Below are 20,788 nucleotides of genomic sequence, written 5' to 3'. Positions count from 1 at the left end.
ATAAAAGCTAACTAAGTGGGATTTATCCCAGGCATGCAAGGATGGTTCAATATCCACAAAGCAATCAATGTGGTACACCACCTTAACAAATGAAAGATAAGAATTATATGATAATCTCAATAAATGCAGAAAAAGCTTTTAACAAAATTTAACATTGGTTTATGATAAAAACTGTCAACAAAGTGGGTATAAAGCAAAACATCTCAACATCATAAAGACAACTTATGATAAACCCACAGCTAACATCATACTCAATGGTGAAAAGCTGAAAGCATTTCCTCTAAGATGAGGAAAAGACAAGGATGTCCACTCTCGCCACTTTCATTCAACATAATAGTATTGGAAGTCTCAGACATGGCAATCAGATAAGAAAAAGAAATAAATGTAATCCAAACTGGAAAGGAAGTAGTAAAACTGTCACTGTTTCCAGATGACATTATACTAAAGATACTACCAAAAACTATTTACTATTATGAGTAATAAATAAATTCAGTAAAGTTTCAGGATACAAAGTTAATATACAGAAATCTGTTGTGTTTTTGTACACTGATAACAAACAACAGAAAGAAAAATTAAGAAATCAATCCCATTAACAACTGCATAAAAAGAATACAATATCAAGGAATAAATCTAACCAAATAGGTAAAAGACTTATACTCTGAAAACTATAAGACTGATGGAAGAAATTAAAGACAATGCAAACAAATGAAAAGATATACTGTGCTCATGAATTGGAAGAATTAATATTGCTAAGATGTTCATAATACTCAAAGCAATCTACAGATTCAGTGCAATCCCCATCAAAATACCAGTGGATATTTTTTTTGCAGAACTAGCATAAATAACTCTAAAATTTGTAAGGAAACACAAAAGATCCCAAATAGCCAAAATAATCTTAAGAATGAAGAACAAAGCTGAAGCTATCACACTCCCAGATTTCAAAATATACTGCAAAGCTAAAGTAATCAAATAGTTTGCTATTGGCACAAAAACAGACATATGGATCAAGGGAATAGAATAGAGAGCCCAAAAATAAATCCACACTTACATGGTCACCTAATCTATGATGAAAGTATAGTATATGAAAGGCAAGTATACACAATGGGGAAAACACAGCTCTTCAATACGTGGTTTTGGTAAAACTGAAAAACTACATGCAAAAGAATCAAACTGGGGTATTTTCTCACAACAAGTTAAAAAAAGATCAAAACGAAAGACCTGAAACCATATAACTCCTAGAAGAAAACACAGGGAGTATGCTCTTGGACATTGTTCTTAGCAATATTTTTTTGAATCTGTCTTCTCAGGTAAGAGTAACAAAATAAATATAAACAAGTCGGAGTACATCAAACTAAAAAGGTTTTTTGCACAGTAAGAGAAAGTATCATCTAAATGAAAAAGCAGCCTCCTGAATGGGAGAAGGTATTTGCAAATGATATATTTGATGTGTTAATATCCAAATATACTAAGAACTCATAGACTCAACATCAAAAAATAATTCAGTTAAAAAATGGTCAGGGGACCTGAACAGACATTTTTTCCAAGGAAGACATATAGATGGCCAACAGACACATGAAAAGATGCTCAACATCACTAATTATCAGGGAAATGCAAATCAAAACCACGAGTTTTCACCTCACACCTACAAAAATGGCAATTATTAAAAGACAACAAGTAAGTGCTGGTGAGGACATGGAAAAAAAGTGAACCCCTATACACTGTTGGTAAACTCAATTGTGGAAAACAGTATGGAAGTTCCTCAAAAAATTAAAAATAGAAAAAAAGAGAAAAAGAGAAAAAAAGTACTGTCTTATGATCCAGCAATTTCACTTCTGGATATTTACTTGAAGAAACCAAAAACATGAATTGAGAAGATACATGTACTCCAATGTTCACTGCAGCATTATTTACAGTAGCCAACATATGGAAGCAAACTGTGTCCTTTTAGACTAATGAACAAAGAAGACGTGGTATATACACACAATGCAATATTAGCCATAAAAAAGAATGCAATCTTATTATTTGCAACAACACGGATAGATCTGAGGGTATTATGCTAAGTGAAATAAGTCAGACAGAGACTTATTTCAGACAGGTATAAGTCAAATACCATATGATCTTATTCACATGTGGAATCTAAAAACAATACAAACAAAATAAAACAAAAACAGACTCAGTAACAGAGAAAAAATGGGTAGTTGTCAGAAAAGAGGGGGGTGGGGGCAAAATAGGGGATTAAGAGGTACAAATCTCCAGTTATAAAATAAATAATCCACGGAGATGTAACATACAGCATAAGGAATATGGTCAATAATATTGTAATAGGTTTGTATGGGGACAAATGGTTACTAGACTTATTGTGGTGATCATTTCATAATGTATGCAAATGTTAAATCACTAAATTGTATGGCACATCAACCATATTTCAATTAAAAAAATTATGTATCTCTTTACCTTACCACCCCATCTCCCTTACCCTGATCCCTTGAAGAATGATCTAGAAGGGGATGCTTATGTTCCAGGTGGGAACATTCTCCTGATCCTGAAGATTCCTTTCCCTTTGGAAAGAGGTATAGCAGAGAAAGATCAGAATGGGTACAGCTGAGGCTCAGGACAGAGCAAGGATCTTATCTGCCTGGCTAGTGTTGTGGTGTTTATGATGCATTAGGATATGATGAATGAGAAAGCAAATCCAAAAGCTTAACTTACAGCTTAAAAAAAAAAAAAGATCTGAATTATAACGGGAGAGAAAGGAACAAACGTGGGAAATACTGTGGAAGAATAGTGCATAAAATTTGGTGTTAAAATATGGAGGGAGGACTATGTCATGTCAAGGAGGTGGGGTGGGGGTTTCAGAGGTTGTCCTTAACTCTCAAACCTGGGTGACTAGGAAATGAAGGTATTCTTAACATAGTAACTGGTTTGAAGGAAAAACAACACATTTGAGAGGAAGAAAGAAAAATGCAAGTCAAGACTGCTCTGTCATAGTATTTGCCTATAAGTATATCCAACTCTGTTCTTAGGGGAGACTCAGAGATCCATGATGCACTCTCTGAATCTTGAAATAAATAATAAAAACTACAAATATAAAATATCTGATCAATCACTTAAAGTTATTTCCCATTTCCACAAACTTACAGTCTTGCTACTTTAAATAAAATCATTTGGCTAAGCAGCTCTTTTCAGGATGTTTAGACATTGCTAGAGGGAGACTCATACTCCAATTCTTAATGACTCACTCTACTTTAGCAAATGGAAAATTAATGAAATTTGTTGTGGCTGGTGACAGAATAATTTATCCAGTCTTCTTTTGAATAAAAATGACAGTTAAAGTGGAAATTAATAAAAATAAATATGGTATATTGTAGTCTCATATGCACGACAGCTGGCTTATTCTCAGAGCTCATTAGGTGCACATAGCAGCACAGAGCATATGTTATCACATAGTAGTATGTGGACTGTGGATGTAGGAAGTTAAGAGAGATACAAAATCTCAATTGCTTATAGTAGCAAAGGGCAAAGGTTCTAAACTCACTATTTTCTATCATTTCAAATTCTGATTATTTGGTTTAAAAATAAAGCAACATACCTTCCCCCCCCCCCCCGATATATTAAGAAAAACATGCAATCATATTAAAAAATTCATAATTTTAAAATTCACAAATTTAAAAGTTAACATCAGGTACACGTTTTACAATTCTCGACTATTTGTGTTTGGTAACACAAATTCGAAAGTCTTAAAGGAAAAAAAAATCCATTTCTCCAGGATAGCAAATCCATGTTTCTAAGAGAAAAAAGTACATATGGATGGGGGCGGTAGAAAACCTGTATTCTTCTTAAGGAATGCTTGTGGAAAATGTTCCTTTCAAACCAAAATGTTTCCCCATATGGGGAGCAGGTTTGCAGCAAAGATGTTGTTAAGTAGACAGTGAGAGAGGCAGTCAGCCATCTGGGTAGAGGCAACTGTCATCTACCGATGCTGATGGCATCACTAAGCTCAAACACTGAGGAATATTCTAGAAAACAGAAGGGCAGCCATTATACCTTATAGGAGAAACTCTTAATACCCACAGATCTGGGTTGTGGGATCATTTTAGAAATGGTTCTACAGCCACTTAAAGGGAAAAGAAGGGTGATGTATAGGTCCATTTGCTCTAAGATCATTTCAATTAACAATGGAAAACTAGAGCTTTCTGCCAAGCTGAAACCACAAGTATCTTTATGCTAAGTGAGCCTCTATCATCTAAATCACAGGGGCTGGTAGATGACAAATGTCTTGAACATCTTAGGAGAGTAGGAACTTAACAGCAATACCACACTGCCTTAGGTACTGTGGCTTTAAAATAAGTCTCAAAGTCTAGTAGATTTAATCTTTTAAATTTCTTCTTTTCAAAATTCTTTTGACTACTCTAGGTCCCTTAAATTTCCATATGAATTTTAAACTCAATTTCTACAAAAAAAGCTTGCTGGGATTTTGACTGGGATTTCACTGCATGTGTACATCAATCTAGGAGAACAATATTGAGTCTTATGATGCATGAAAGTGATGTAACAAATACAGTAAATCTCAAAATTTCTCTTAGAAATGTTTTATAGTTTTCAGTATACAGGTTTTATACATTTTTTGGTAAAAATTTATCTCATTACTTCATAATTTTAAAGCTATTATAAATGGTACTTTTTCAATTTTTTATTGTTGCTTGATTAAATTATGGATACCTATATGATTATTTATTGACATATATGAACAAGGCCCTGGGAAGGGGTGGTGAACGCGAAGCCCCTTAAATACTACTTGAAATGTCCTGGAACATGGGGTGAGACAATTTTCACACAGCATATTTTTTGAAAGATCTCCCACTTCCATCTCATTGTATAAGTGAGGAATGAGAACAATGTGAAGCCAAATACAGCTGGAAATGCTTGTGTTATGTGGATACAGTCTCAATCAGAATATATTAGTAAATGTTACATTCAAAGATAATTTTTGGCAAGAATATTCAGAGGGTTTTAAAACATTTTTTCAGTCATCACAAGTGATTAGTGTAATGACAATGAATCCAACTAATTACAATCTTTGTTGCCTGTCCAAAGTATGATTGATAACGAGTCATTTTTCTTCTATACTGTATGAAGGAAAAATTAAGAAGCAATCATTTAGACTCAGAAAGCATAAAAATGACAGACACAAAACACTATCCAAGTTCATTAACAAGGAAATTAGCTTCAAATGAAACATTTTTATATCTGTTTTTGAAGAGATTTTCAAATTTACATTATATTTTCTTATGGCACCTGAAGGAAATTATTTGTCTGAATGACACGTTGGAGAATAACAATGAGGGACTGAATTGTTTTGTAAGTAGTTCAATTTCCACCACTGAAATGACCTTATACTTAAGACAGCAGGGATAAAGAAAACATTTTATGGAAAAGTACTGAGACTCTGATGTTTCCCCAACCATCTACAAAAATCTGATCCCTTTTATATAAACAGTCATTCACGTAAGCAGGCCCAAAGCCTTCCTTCAGAAGGGAAGTCCTTTCTTATGAATCCTCTTGCATTTAACAGATTTTTTAAAAACAACCAATTTACTAATGTATTTAAAACTAATGTATCTCGGGTTACTGATCTGTTACTGACAATTACAAAAGCTAAATCAACTACTAGTGATATATCTGAGTCTACAGTGCACACTAAAGCATTAACAGGGCCTTCGCTGGTGGCCCAGTGGTTAAGAGTCTGCCTGCCAATGCAAGGGACACAAGTTTGAGCCCTGGGCTGGGAAGATCCCACATGCCACAGAGCAACTAAACCTGCGAGCCACAACTACTGAGCCCACACGCCATAACCACTGAAGAAGCCCATGTGCCTAGAGCCCATGCTCCGCAACAAGAGAAGCCACTGCAATGAGAAACCCGTACACTGCAATGAAGAGTAGCCCCTGCTCGCCCCAACTAGAGAAAGCCCGTGTATAGCAACGAAGATTCAACACAGCCAAAAATAAAATACATAAATGTTAAAAAAAAAAAAAAAAGCATTAACAAGATTATCAAGTAAATTGAAATAACAACAAAAATTGTTTTCTACAACTAACTTTATATTCCTGGTGAAGCCATTCTCTGGAGAAGTCCAGAGCGCATGTGCTCAAATTTTGTTGATTAAGTTAAATTCGTGTGTGTGTGTGTGTGTGTGTGTGTAGGCTAGGCCAAAAGTGTTCCCATACTACTATCTATAATTTAGGATGTGTGTGTGGGAGGGGTTGTGAATATGTGTGTGTGTGGGGGGAAAGGATGTGTAATTATATTTTGTATGCAATATAGCTTCTTCAAAACCAGGATATAATTTCCATAAATCTTCTGATAAGTTCCTTGACAGTAAAGCTCAATGTGGTATTGTATCCTGGACATCTTTATGTTAAGATATGAGAGAATATGTCCATAAGTGCCTACAGAACAACAGGTCAGCTTCTACATGTGTACACATTTGGGTTTTGTGATGTGCCAGACTCCCAGGTTCTTATATCTTAAACTTGTTGTAAGTTTAGTTATTCATCCATGCCAGGAGGAAATGTAATCATAAAAGATTATTCAAATGGCAAATGCCTAACAGCAAAATACATCATGGGGATTATAATGACATAAAAGAAATCTCAGGATAACTAGAACATAGATCACGAAGCAGGCACAATGGGTGATGAGACTGCAGTGGTAATATGGGAACAGATCACACAACAAGGAGTGCCACAGACAGCCTTTGAGAAGGAAAATGATCCAAGGCTAGTTGTTTTAGAAAGTGTCATGTATTGGATAGTGTCCCCCAAAAGCTATGTCAACGTCCTAAGCCCCCAAACCTGTGAATGTGACCTTATTTGGATATAAGGTCTTTGCAGACATAATTAAGACGCTGCTGTACTGCACTAGGGTAGGCCCTCTATCCAATGACTGGTATCCTTATAAGGAGAGAGAGATTCTGAAACAGAGACACAAACAGAGCGGAGAGAGCCATATGAAGAAGGAGGCATAAATCAGAATGATGAAGCTACCAGCCAAACCTATAAGGATTGCTGGCAGCCTCCAGAATCTAGGAGAGAAACACGGGACAGATTCTTCCCTAGAGCTTTCAGAGGACACATGGCCATGGTGGCACCTTGATTTTTGAACTTGTAGCCTGCAGAATTATTAAAAAAATAATTTCTATTCTAGTAAGACACTCAGTTTGTGATAATTTACCATGGCCACCCTAGAAACTAATATCGTGACATTATCATAGTGTATGGAATGGATGAGAGGTGAGCAAGACCAGACACAGAATGACCAATTAGAAGGACCTATAGTAATCCAGGTGACAGAGCATTAATCAGAACTTATTAGAAGAGTGGCACCGATCAGAACAGTGGCAGCGAGAATGGCAAGACATAGGTGATGCTGGGAGTTATTTAGAAGGTAGAATCAATAGGATTAGTTATCAGTGATTAGGGCATTTTAGGAAAAAGAGTCAGGGATAATTTCCAAATGTCTGGTTTGAGAAACATTTATTGCAACAGAGATCACTTGAAAGGAAGAAACTTGATTGGGGGTAGAGAGAAAAATAAATTTAGCTTTGTCTTAGTGCCATGTGAAGTAACTAAGTGATGTCTAAGTGGACAGGCCTCATAGGAAACTGGGTCTGGAGTTCAGGAAAAAGTTTTGGGATGGAGATATAGATATAATAATGATGCTATGACGCTTTGTGATTCTCCCATAGTATCATTTAGCACACTCTTTATTTTAATTTCCTGTTTATCTGTAAGTCCTCAACAAGGAAGCAAGCTTTGACCAGAGAAATGAAGGAACTACTTTTTTTGATGACACTGCTCTCCTCGACAAGCCAACTTCAGATGTCCCTAACTTGTCCCATTTTATGGATGAAGGAGTGATACTAATAAAGCAATCCTGGCTCTTCCCAGTCAGTTATGCTAAAAGAAGCTGGCCCTAAGTACTGACAGCTTTTTAGCTTTGGACCTTAGCCACAAATCCAGGACAACAGGGAAAAAATCCCACTCGACATTCTGTTACATTTTACATAGATAATCCATTATAATCCTCATAAGAATAATCTTCACTGAAACCATATTAATTATAATCCTCACCACAGAAGACAAAAACAAAAGGGAAAAACCCTAAAAGTCTCAGCTGCAGGAGATAGAGAGGCATCCTAAGATTAGAGAAATGAGCTGCATCTTGGCAGGGGAGCTTATGACAGGCGGGTGAAGAAGCTCTGCTATGACCCTATCAAGATGGCAGCTGGGATGGAGCCCTTTATTGAATCCTGGAGTATTTCTTCACACAAAACACACACTTTAGAAATAACTCTGTTTTCCCAGCTAAGCATCAAAGAGGTTTTCCCTGAGAGAAACAGAAACCCTAGCCTTGCAACTGAGAGACCTGAATTCTTTCTTCCCTCTCTTCATGGTATAGGGACAGGATGGTGGTAGTGGGAGGGAGGATATGAAAGAGGCTTGAATTGTATCTGTAATATTTCATTTCCAAGTAACTAAATGAATATTAATAAGATTTCAATACTGCAAAATATTAAAATGCTGTCAGTATTTATTATATGCTTTTATTAATTAAAAAAAAGCAGGTTAAGAAATGTTAACTTGCCCAAGATGACAGTCCATGAGACGAAGAACTATGGAAATATAGACTTCTAATACCAAAGTCTGTTAAACTGACTTGGTTTATTCATTTTTGCATTAACAAGCAAGGGCCTGGCATGTGGCCTAGGTGTTCAGAATGATAGACCACAGCTGGGATAGGTCCTGGAGGGAGGGGCCCTGCTGACAGAGATCTGCTATCAAATGCCATCATTTAACAGGGTGGCCCAGGGCTGTATTTGGCATCCAAGGGCCTGTTCCAGTTAGAGAGGCCAAATCTCAAGAGAAGCAGAGGCTGTGACCTAAGGAAACTTGGAGATCATCGACTTCAACTGGCTCAGTTTACAAATTTAGAAACAGACCTAGAGAGATTAACTGGCTTGCTCATGAGTGGATGATTCAAAATCTAATGCTATGTCAATTATACCAAGTGCTCTAAACTTTAGTCAAGAAGTAGCAGAACAGTCTTGGGAATGGGGATGCCGATGAGAAATAAAAATAACAATGATGGTGGTGGTGATGACAGCAGCTAATGTTTTTGAGCACTTATCTAATCTAGTACTCACCCTAATGCTTTATAAGTATCCCCTTGATTATTCCTAACAACCCAAAAAGTTAGGTACAATCATGATCTCCATTTCAGATTAAAGGAGAGCCTCTCAGGGGCTCACAATCTCTAAAGAACAGAGTAGACCCCAATCTAGGCAGTCTGACTTCTGAGCTGGAACCCTTAACCACATGCTGTGCTGAAGCCTCACATGTTAAGCAAAGGGAGGGGGGCAAGTGGGAGCTCAGTCCCATCTCTCTCAGGTCCATCTTGGGTTTATATATCTCCTGTTACTACAGATGCAAAGTGTGTATTTGGCTTAGAATTTGACATCATCTGATGCCAGTGTGAATTCTACATGGTTTCAAGTCAGGCAGAGATTTTAAAGCAATGGTATGTCAGAGTGTAGATGGATTGACTCATGAATTATTGGACTAAACCTGAAGTAAATTCCCCCAAACACAACTTTAGTTTTCATGTTTATAAAGGGAGTACTTCTGAAAAGAGAAAAACATTTTGCCCTCTCTCTGGTGTGGAAAAACCATTATCACAGCAAAAAATAAAATAAAAAAGTAATGCTTAAGCCACATAATACTGAATAATTCACTTCATGTCAACCAAAAAAAAGTGAAAGCAATAAATAAGCCAAAATTTTCTAGTAATGAGATGTTATTGGTTAGTGAATGATAACAACGCAGATTGTAGAATAGCTAGATTGATGACTACTGTCTCCATCCAACAAGGAAATGAATCTTGTTAATTCCAGAGGCAGAACTACATAGTGGAGTTCTAGAGTTAGGTTACTGAGGTCACATTTCTGCTCTGTCATTCAATTATATGCTGTGTCTTTACTCAATACTAGTATTAGGCACCCTCAAATTTAAAGAGGACGGTCTAGGACTAATTTCAGTATTACCAATTTGTCAATCTTTTAATGATACGCCAAACATCCTCAGGAAAATAAAACAAAAATTCCCAGTACATATAAATTTTATTTGTGAGAAAACGACAATCTGAAATGCCATGTTATGTCCACACAGGGAATGCTGACTCTAAAATTTGTCTTCCAAGGATAAAAATCAAAAGGTTTCCAAAGAAGCATAGCTATTACTCAAAAGGATATACACAGTTGCTCAAAAGAGTTTATATCCTAAAGTTAAATAAATTTGAGTTATTTGGAAGGAAACAAGTGAAACAAATCACTCTGATTTGTGAGAAGTCAGAATTTCTTGTGTGAAACATTGAAATTCAAAGAAAAGATCAAAAAAGAACACAGACACACACAGTGGAAAACAGGTTAGTGACTAGAACATCAAAACGTCAGAAAATGATCAAAACATGGAAATAACAAGGGTAAAACTAACAGGCTTCCTTCATTAGAATCTAGTTACAGAATTTTAAAGAGGCATATCTGATTGACAGAAATGACAAAGTGGCAACTCACAGGTCAAATCATTTGCAGAAATATTTGCTAGCAGAGGTTTTTTTTTTTTTTTTTTTTTAATCAAGGTACAAAATCACATACATTTTTTTCAGAACCCAGTTTTTTCTGCATTTCTTTGAAAAAAAAGCATAGCAATGAGCTGGAGCTCAGTAATTGATGTCCTCATTGTATAAGTCTTTCTAATTTGCCACCAGCTTTACTCACCTTATTTTTACTCATTTGTGTTGGGTTGGCCAAAGAGTTCGTTCAGGTTTTTCATAATGTTAAAGAAAAACCCAAATGAACTTTTTGGCTAACCCAATACATTACCAGCCTGCCCCCTATAGTCAAGTCAATTCATAAGTCTTTATCTACCATCAGACTAATTCAAATCATGAAAGTGATCAATTGCAGAAAGGACTGCAAGATTGGGCATCATTAGGGAGCTTCACTTGTTCACTCACTCACTCATTCGTTCATTCAACAAATATACGTTGAGTTGAAAAGTGCCAGAAACTGAACTCAAATGAGAATATAAGTATTTGGGATTTCTTTGCATCAAGGTAACAGGCAGTCATAGATCTGGATGTGTACTAAGATGTATGTGATAGAGCAAGCTGAGGACAAAACAATGGTGAATTTTTGGAAATGAAATGAGAAATTCCAAAAAGTGCTAACAATTTGCTAATAATCGCAAGGGTCTCAAAGGACAGGGATTCTAAAGAAGGAAGGTGTGGTCAACAGTGTAAAACTGTGGCTGAGCAGTGAAAGTTAAATGAAAATAGAAAAGAAAGGCCATTCTAGGATGTAAGTAGCAAATCTCTGGTGATGTTTAAGAGGACACACGTAGAATAGGCTGATAAAGCCAGGTCGAGGGTGAGAAAATGGGAGTAAAGGGCATAACAAAGATGCGGGCAGGCTGGGGGGTAGATATGATGGGAAATGGTGAGGGTGGGGTGAAGTCCAATGAAGAGGACAGAATATGTGCAAAAGAAAGGTTTGGCACCAGACAGTTCACAAGAATAACCATATGCCAGAATGAATTCAATCTAGATGGAATACCATTAATTTAAATTTTGATATCAGAGCAAAATTTAGTAACTTCTCTGTAAACCATATCCTCAAATTCACTTCTTGAGACACATTCTGGGAAGGTGTTTTCACTCTAAAACTTTCTTTAGTTAGCACCAAAAATCACGGACAATAAGCTACCAAAGAGAATCTGTCAATTCTCAATTATTTTTTATTTTCTGGTGTTCCATTTCTCAATCAGAAATGATTGAAATGTTGCTGGTTCTTTGGCTCTGCTGGAAATGACATTTTCCACAGAGGCATCTAATTTTGGACCAATGAAACTGGGTGATGTTATTCTTTAGAATCCTCTGCAGATATAATAATCAAGAGAAAGAAAGATTAAAGTACAAATGGCATGTAAAATGCCCTTTGAGCCCATCCACAGTGAATCTGGACGTGCATCACCTTCACCTGCACCTCCTCTTCTACCTCTACTACCATAGCTAGTGACGAAAACCACCACCCAGGGGTGAATCCCAGAAAGCCTTCACTGCCTTTCGATGTATTGTTTGTGCAATCAGGTTTAGAGATGTCAAAATTCTCAACCAATCATCTTCCTATGATTCCGAGTAAAACTGTCATACAAAATAAGCTTAGCAGAGACTTCTCCCTCTCTTTTTGAGTCTTTATAGAGATTATAATTAAGGAGAATTCTTCCTATTGATATAAAATGATTGATTACAGATGATAACCACTCCATTCCACAGCCTACCCAAATAGATTCTAACTGGAAATAAATAAAACTGATCATCAAGGGTCTGTGTCTGATGGTAGAATAAGCACTAAATACCTTATTTTGATAGAAGTTCAATATATATATTAAGACAAATTTACGTAGCACTCAACCAAAACCTTTGTAACACGCCATCTACTTACCCCTGCAAGGCTTTCTCTCCAAACCAATCTCCTTTTCCTAAGGTTCTAAGAAAGACTGGATCTTCACTTGGCGAGTCTTCACGAGTGACATTTACCTAAAAAGAGATACAATGAAAGCCTATATCCACTGCCTACACATTGGATGATCAAATAAACACTGAATGTTCATTCCATTTCTTTTTTTTTTTTTTAACTTATTTTCATGAAGAGGAAAAGTACATTACCACTAAAGGGGCCAAAGAATAATATCACAACTTTCCATGCACCACAAGGGATAATCTCCAAATATTTTGTTATACTTTCAAGTTGTTGTCCAGAAATAGTAAATGATTCAGAAATGTGAATTTCACTCCAATCTTCATCTCTATTCCCATTTTCAACTTCCTATGGGGCAATCACTATGATGAATTTAGTGAGTGTTCCTCCAGTCTTTTTAATGTGTTTATAGGCATGTGTTTTTAAAATATATGAACAGCATAATACAGTATAACTCATTCTGTGACTTACATTTTTTCTCTTAACATATTATTTAATTATCCATGCTACTATAAATACAGTTCATTCATTTTAATGTTTTAGGGTCTTCTTCCATCTGTTTCCGTTGTCTCCATTTTTTGGCTTCATTTAACATCTTTCTATACTCCTCTACATGTACATCCCAATTTCCCTAGGACATGCCTATCTCTTTGCTAAGAAGAATCCAGCCTTCATTCAAAGGCCAGTCACATTTTCATGAAGACTTCCTGCAGGTCTCTACCTGATTACTGTCCTTATGATCAGTATCTTTCATTCAGCAGGATTTCTTTTTTTTTGAAGATATATAAATTACATATATGTCTTTATTTTACTGATGAATAGTACGCTCTTCAAAGAAATGGATATTTCTTTGGTATTCTCTTTAGTACTCAATAAAGAACAGTAAATTGTATGAACGGAAAAGCTTCATTACTAACAAGATACCTCCCCCAAAATTGGACTTGGGAGTTGGGTGATAGTTCATGGAAAGCAAGTAATAATGTATTTGTTGCATGAACGAAGACATAAATGCAGTAAATTGTACCTTTGTGTTAATTCACTTCCCCCTAAAGCTCTACAAATATTCATAATACTGGCTACGTGTCATCTAGAAAGTTTAAATAGTTAAAATTCACCTACCCGGAAAATGTAATGAAGTAGAAAAACTAATTTCTTGAGACAATGCCGGACACTTAAACACATTTAAAAATACTATGCTTCAGGTTTCTGAATTTCAAGATTGGATGTCAAAGACCAGAATTTTTATAAGTATTAAGAAGCTTGGCGCAAGGTGGATGGAATTCAATTATCCTTCTTCACCGATCCAGTTGATTACTCCTCCACATGGTGCTTCAAAACCATGGAAATGCAGGTTTTAACACTTACCACTAAGCTATATCAGAAAGATACTCATTTGCATACTAATGAGGCTTTCACAGATGTGAATGGAAATACACTAGACCAGTGATTCCCAAATGTGTGTGTGTTGCAGGGGGGTGGTGCGGTTTTGTTTAAAATAAAGGTTACTAATAGCTAGTGGAAAGCTGCTGCATAAAACAGGGAGATCCACTTGAGGATGGGTGAGGACTTAGAGGGGTGGGATATGGAGGGTGGGAGGAGTTGCAGGAGGGAGGGGATATGGGGATATATGTATAAATACAGCTGATTCACTTTCTTTTACAGCAAAAACTGGCACAGTGTAAAGTAATTATATTCCAATAAAGACCTTAAAAAATAAAGTAAAGGTTACTGAACTCTTATTCCTGAGGTTTTGATTGAATGGGTTTCGGAAAGCTGCATTTCAAAAGATTAGTGTGGGTGATTCAGATGCAAATATTCTACAGACCAATCTTTGACAAACATTGATACACTGTTTCATTTCTGAACCTCAGTTTTATCATTTGCACAATGAGACCACTCAACAAAATTACTTCTGTCAGTTCTCCTGGCTGTTAAAAAGTCATGGACTAAGGTGTAATATACCATAAGTTCAGCTCATTAATTCAAATTAGATATAAGGACACATATAACTGCACATTTTCCATTTGGATAACAAAAAAGCTTATAAATTCAAAATGGCAGATTTATGCAAGCCATGGAGAAATTCTGGTGGGTTTTGAAATGTTTTCAAAAAATATGTTACTGAATTGCAGTAAGAGATACAAAAAAATGGTTCCCTGATGGAATAAATCACTTTCTGCTTATATCATAAATATGAGGAAAAATCTATCTCCTAAGTTTCATATATGTGAAAAAAACAAGAAGCTCAAAGAGCAAAAATAAAAGTTTTCCTTTAAAGTTGTAGTTTCCATAGTTTTCCTTTATATATATATATAATGAATCATTCTAAATATGCACAGATACCAGTCATGGACATTTGCATCTTTAATTCTAAAAAAAAATTCAAGGTAGAAAAAGTTATATATACACAGATAGCTTCTCTAGCCTTGACTTGTATAGTCTTTTCACCTAAACCACAAAATACTTTATGATCCACAACACTATGGAAGGGAACTAGCTATGGATCCTTGAAGGTGATAGTTAAGTCTATTTGAACCCATTACCTCACCACCTTGCCCCCAAAATGGGAGGATTATCTTATATGGATGTATGTGTGTGCTGTGTGTGAATTAAATAAGAACATCAATGAAAAGCATCCTCTTAATTGTTAGTTGCCCCAAAGTTGGTTCTTTTTTCCTTATTTTCCCCTTTATTCCATTTGTCTCACTTCCTACCTCAGAAATTCCATGCATTTGACTGTAATTCAATTGTAATTCATTCTTATGAATGAAGAACATGGTTATAAAGTATATACATCTTCAGTTTTATTAGGTATTGACTCAGTCTTGGTACAAATATGTCACACCAACTTACATTTCCACCATCAATGGAAGAAAGTTCATATTGTACTATATTGTCATCAATACTTGATATTGTCATACTTTGATTTTTGCCAAGAAGGTCAGGATTAGATGGCATGTCTCTGATTATTAACAAAAGTGGGGTATTTTTCATATTATTTTATGGGCCAGTTGTATTTCTTTTTTGTGATGTTTTTGCCTATTTTTGATTGAATTAACTGTCATTTTTTATTGATTCATAAGACTGTAATTTATCTTTTCACTGTATTTATGTCTTGCCAAAGCTATTAATTTCAATGTAATCATATTTAACCACTTTATCCCTTACTGTTTGTACTTTAACATTCTCATTTAAGAAATTCCTTCCTATCCCAACATGACAGAAGTATTCTCCTAATTGTCTTTTGATTTTTTCTCCTAATTTTTTCTTTTACATTTAGGTCTGAAACTGACCTTTTTTTGTACAGTGTGAGGTCAGGATCCAATTTCATATATCTCCCTATGGAAAACTAATTGTTTTGGAATATGTATTGCCCATGCTTTCCTAAATCAAGTTTCCATAGATCATGGATCTTTATCTGAGGTCACTATTCTCTCATTCTGATATATTTATCTAGTTCTTAGTAGAATTGAGACATTTTCTTCATTACCTTATAATAAATCTTTATATCTACTGAAGTAATTCTCCCCAGTATAGTCTTCTTTCTTTCAAGTGTTTTAGCTATTTTGGTCTTTTGCTCTTCATTCTAGTGTCTTTTCTTTTTTTTTATCATTTAAAAATTTATCTTTATACATTTTTAAAGGTTACTTTCCATTTACAGTTATTAAAAAATATTGGCTGTATTCCCTGTGTTGTACAATACATCCTTCAGCCTATCTTACACCCAATGGTTTGTACCTCCCACTCCCCCACCCTATATTGCACCCACCCACTGGTAACTACCAGCTTGTTCTCTATATCTGCGAGTCTGCTTCTTTTTTGTTATATTCACTAGCTTGTTGTATTTTTTAGATTCTCCATATAAGTGATATCATATAGTATTTATCCTTCTCTATGACTTATTGCATTTAGCATAATGCACTCCAAGTCCATCCATTTTGTTGCAAATGGCAAAATTTCATTCTTTTCTATGGCTAGCAGTATTCCATTGTGTGTGGAATATATATATATACATACACACACACACACACACACACACACACACACACACACACACCATATTGTCTTTATCCATTCATCTGTTGATGGACACCTAGGTTGTTTACATGTCTTGGCAATTATAAATAATTCTGCTATGAACATTGGGGTGCATGTATCTTTTTAAATTAGTGTTTTTTTTTTTTTTTCAAATATATACCCAGGAGTAGAATTCCTGGGTCATAAAGTAGTTCTATTTTTAGTTTTTTGAGAAACCTCCACACTGTTTTCCACAGTGGTTTCACCAATTTACATTCAGTAAAAGGGTTCTCTTTTTCCCCACATCCTCGCGAGCATTTGTTATTTGTAGACTTTTGATAATAGCCATTCTGACAGGATGTGGCTACTAAGAAGCTGAATATTTTGTTTAATTTAATTTTAATTTACTGACTGAGACTAATGGCTACTGTGTTAGGTTGTGAAGATATAGAATAGTTCCATCAACAAAAGGAAAAGTGCTGAACAATGCTGATCTAGCTATGCTTTTATTAATTTTAATAATTTATCTGTCTACATAAAAAACTCAAACCAAAATCATACCTGTAAATAATTACTGTTTTATTTCTTCATTTCCAAACATTATGTCTTTTTCTTGACTTACTGCAATGGTTGGGGTGTTTAGTTACACAGTGAACAGAAGTGGGAATAATGTGCATGTTTGTTCTTGATCTAAAATTAAATGATTCATGTTTCACTCTGACATTTTATATATATATAAATTTACATATAAATTTTATATACATATGTATAAAATGTCACACACAAACAAAATTTCCATAAGAGAATACTTTCCATATTAAACAACACTGAACATTGTGTTAGGCTCATTTGTTTAACCAACATACTTAAGCCTTATTAATTCTAAGCAAAGCCATGTGGTTTTAAGTGATATTTAATGAACAAGAATTTTTGAAATACTCTTTTCTAATGGTAGCATACAAGATAAATTAAATAGAATCAAAATCAAAATGCTTTTGAATTATTACTGAAACTCTGAAATGTTGTTGGCCAATCCTGTCCAATTTTGGTTCAACTTATTTACGGAGAGATTTTTTTCTGATGCAACACAACTACAGGGACACATGCATCAAGTTTTATCAGAGATATTTTTCATGCTCAATTATGAATGCTTGGGTGCTTTATGGTTCACTGTTGGGGGGAACAGGTCATGCTTCCAGGCAATTGGAGTGGACTGATTAAAGTACGAAGAACTAACTCAGCTTCTACCTGAGGCAGCACCAGGTACTCTACACATCACTGCTGCTTTCTGCCTCAAGTTTTAGAAAAATCAGTTTGTATAAGTTTAATGGGGGAAAAACAAATGTTTTCAAGTTTATTTTATAATGCTTTTCTCTTTGGGTGAATGTGCTTCATGGAAAAATAAAAACTGGTTTACTCTTAAATAAACGAACTTAAGGGGAAATCCATTTATAGTAGTACAGCCCCTCTTGTATGTCTGTGTCTCACATTTTCTAAGGAAAAGCCAGGTTGGTGATAACAAAGAAAATATCCTCATCAGAGTTATCCTTTATAAATTCTTAAATGTATATGAAAACAAGTTGACATCTGTACACCTAAAACAACACATGTAGTTTTAGAAAATTTCAATTCTACAACTTCTTTGCCTGCTTACTTGAACCCACTCTCACTCTCTTCTCATTTTCTTTTCTTCCTATTGAGACTTAAGTGTGTTCACCTTCTGCTTCTTAAAACTTAATATGGTAACTCCAATACATTAATATTAGAATTCACACATTTAACATACTAATCAATCATATATTATTATATAATTAATATAATTAAGAATCCTGGCCGCTAAGTTGTATGACCTGAAAAACAAGGTTAGGAAAAATCTATGCCTGGTTTAAAAAAAAAATCTTGGATGTGTCAAAAAAAGTCCAATATGTTCTTCCTACTTCTCTCCCAGAATCCCTGCAGTGCTCTGAGATTTGCCAAGGGAATCAGTTCCTGCAGTATAATTTCCATGCTATTTCTATGTATACATACACAAAACTCATAAAATAGCACCGCGAATGCACCTGTCTTCAGCTGAAACTGGTTACAAACCACAATGTCTTTTAGGCAGTGCTGGGCTTTGCAGTAATATGGTAGTCACAAAGGCCTGTCAGAAACACATCTTAACAGATAAACATATCACTCCATGAGAACAAAGAATTAACAATAAAAAAAAAAATCCAGGATTGCCAGGGCAAAAAGCCCCCCTGTGACCAATCAAATAATTTATGTCTATGAGAATTTTCAATTTTCCCTGATTCTTCAGTCAATACTAAGAATAAAGCAGTAAATGGTAAGCTCTAACAATTTATATATAAACCTCAAAATCTTAAAATTTCTGATTCTCTAACGTTGGAAAATACAAAATATAGTTTTGCCCATAACTGTGGTCAGATGTCATTTCATGATGCTTTTTAGGAAGCCAGTCCCTGACTTTTATTTCTGTCTCAGGCTTTCTGATATCAGTCAAAAGAACAGGTATGATAAAAGTATAAATATTGTTTTCTTCCCTTTAGTGTGATATGCCACTGGTGTAAACATTGACATATGCACATTTAAAATTCACAGTTAGTCCAAAGAGAATTCTCTAAAATGTGATCCAACAAGATCTATAATCTTTCAACACATCTTGTTCACTGTGGCTCTGTTAATCTCTCTTTCCTATTTTACACGAACCATAAGGTACTAGTCAGTTATGTTTGTTAACTTAGAAGAAATAAATTTACTTATTTTTTAAAGTGATAATAATAAAAGGGAAAACTTCCATATAAATCCTATTCTACCTGCATTTCCTTCCCAGTCTTTTACTTTACTTAGTACTTACAACTTCTTTTTAAGGATCACTTACGATAAAGCAAAATAAGTTCAAATCACATCGCACATAGTACAATGACACAAATGCAAAAATTATTAGGATTTTACTATTGAAAGGAATTTAAGGTATTTTTTAGCAATATAATATTAAAGTATTAATCTACATGTCACCATTTTCTAATTCACTCAATTTTGTATTCAGGTTTTTAAAAATTATTATTTATAATATTTAAAAAATTTAAATACATTAGGAATAAATTATGATGTTTTATTTATGTCTCTTGTCTACCCTATACCCTACATTTATCCCTTCCCCTATACTTCACCACTTCTAATAATTTCTTAGTATCCATTCAACATTTCTTTATGAAGATACAATGAAACATGAATATATTTACTTCATTATTGCCCTCAGAGTGTTAAATAACTTGCCTAAGGAATACCAAAACTAGTAGGTTTCAGAGCTGGATTCAAACCTGGGCCATCTGATCTGAAAGTCCAGATGTTTAATTATTACAATATTAGTGCTCCTGACTGGATGGATTTTTTTCTTTTCTGTTTAAGATTTTTTTTTACGTAACCTTAGTTTTTTCTTTTTTAATTATATAATCTTAATTATGGAAAATTTTCTATTTATGCAGACATATCAGTGGCATCTAGCATCATTATTATACTATAGAACACAGGCTATTCGCTGGTCTTCAAAGTTATACTTTTTCTTTCTCTTTCCCCATTTTCAGGAGATCCATTCTCAAATATTTCTTTATCAGTTTCAGAAAAGAAAAAAAAACTCATACAGCTCAAGACCCTGCACATGAGCTCCTCCAGGGGTCGCTGAGGAACCCCAGGCTCCCCTTGTGCATTCCTCCTCGTGCTACCAGAGCTTACCTTTCCTTTGCTGATGATAAAGAAGGTGTCCCCTCTTGCACCTTGCCTGATGATATATTCCCCATTTTCATAGTGGGTCTAAAAAACAGAAACGGTAACAGAAAAAATACATTAAAAAGTAATTTACTAAACAGCGCAACCTCTTCAAATATTAGCTCCTGAGGGATGGAATCATCCCCATGGAGTTTTACCCAAGCTTAGAACCCATCATTAGTTAGGAATGAATAATAGTCAATGAACACAATAATTACAAAGAAATCATTTCTATCCTGTTCATTTTAGAAACTATTTTGTTAGTGCCATTTTTCTGGGTGATTATATTCATAGCTTTAAATTCATTCATTTTAATAGTCTGATGAAAATATTCTTTTCTCCCATCATCTGAGCATGAAATAAAACAGCAGAACTGATAATTAAACATGTATTTCTGTATTATTT

General features: G+C 34.9%; 1 protein-coding gene across 2 annotated transcripts in view; it reads right to left on the bottom strand.

Moving 5' to 3' along the window:
• The window catches only part of PRKG1 (protein kinase cGMP-dependent 1), a 1,182,497-nt gene that overhangs the window by 205,929 nt on the left and 955,780 nt on the right, over positions 1-20,788 (bottom strand). For both annotated transcript variants that reach the window (XM_057734520.1, XM_057734518.1), the window contains exons 6-7: positions 20,351-20,428; positions 12,560-12,654 (exon numbers count right to left, since the gene is read on the bottom strand). In XM_057734520.1, coding sequence (XP_057590503.1) covers positions 12,560-12,654; positions 20,351-20,428 — 173 coding nt within the window. The remainder of the gene's footprint in view (positions 1-12,559; positions 12,655-20,350; positions 20,429-20,788) is intronic.

Source organism: Hippopotamus amphibius, chromosome 5 (assembly GCF_030028045.1).
Source record: "Hippopotamus amphibius kiboko isolate mHipAmp2 chromosome 5, mHipAmp2.hap2, whole genome shotgun sequence".
Classification (NCBI taxonomy): domain Eukaryota; kingdom Metazoa; phylum Chordata; class Mammalia; order Artiodactyla; family Hippopotamidae; genus Hippopotamus; species Hippopotamus amphibius.
This window is presented reverse-complemented; position numbering and strand designations above follow the sequence as displayed.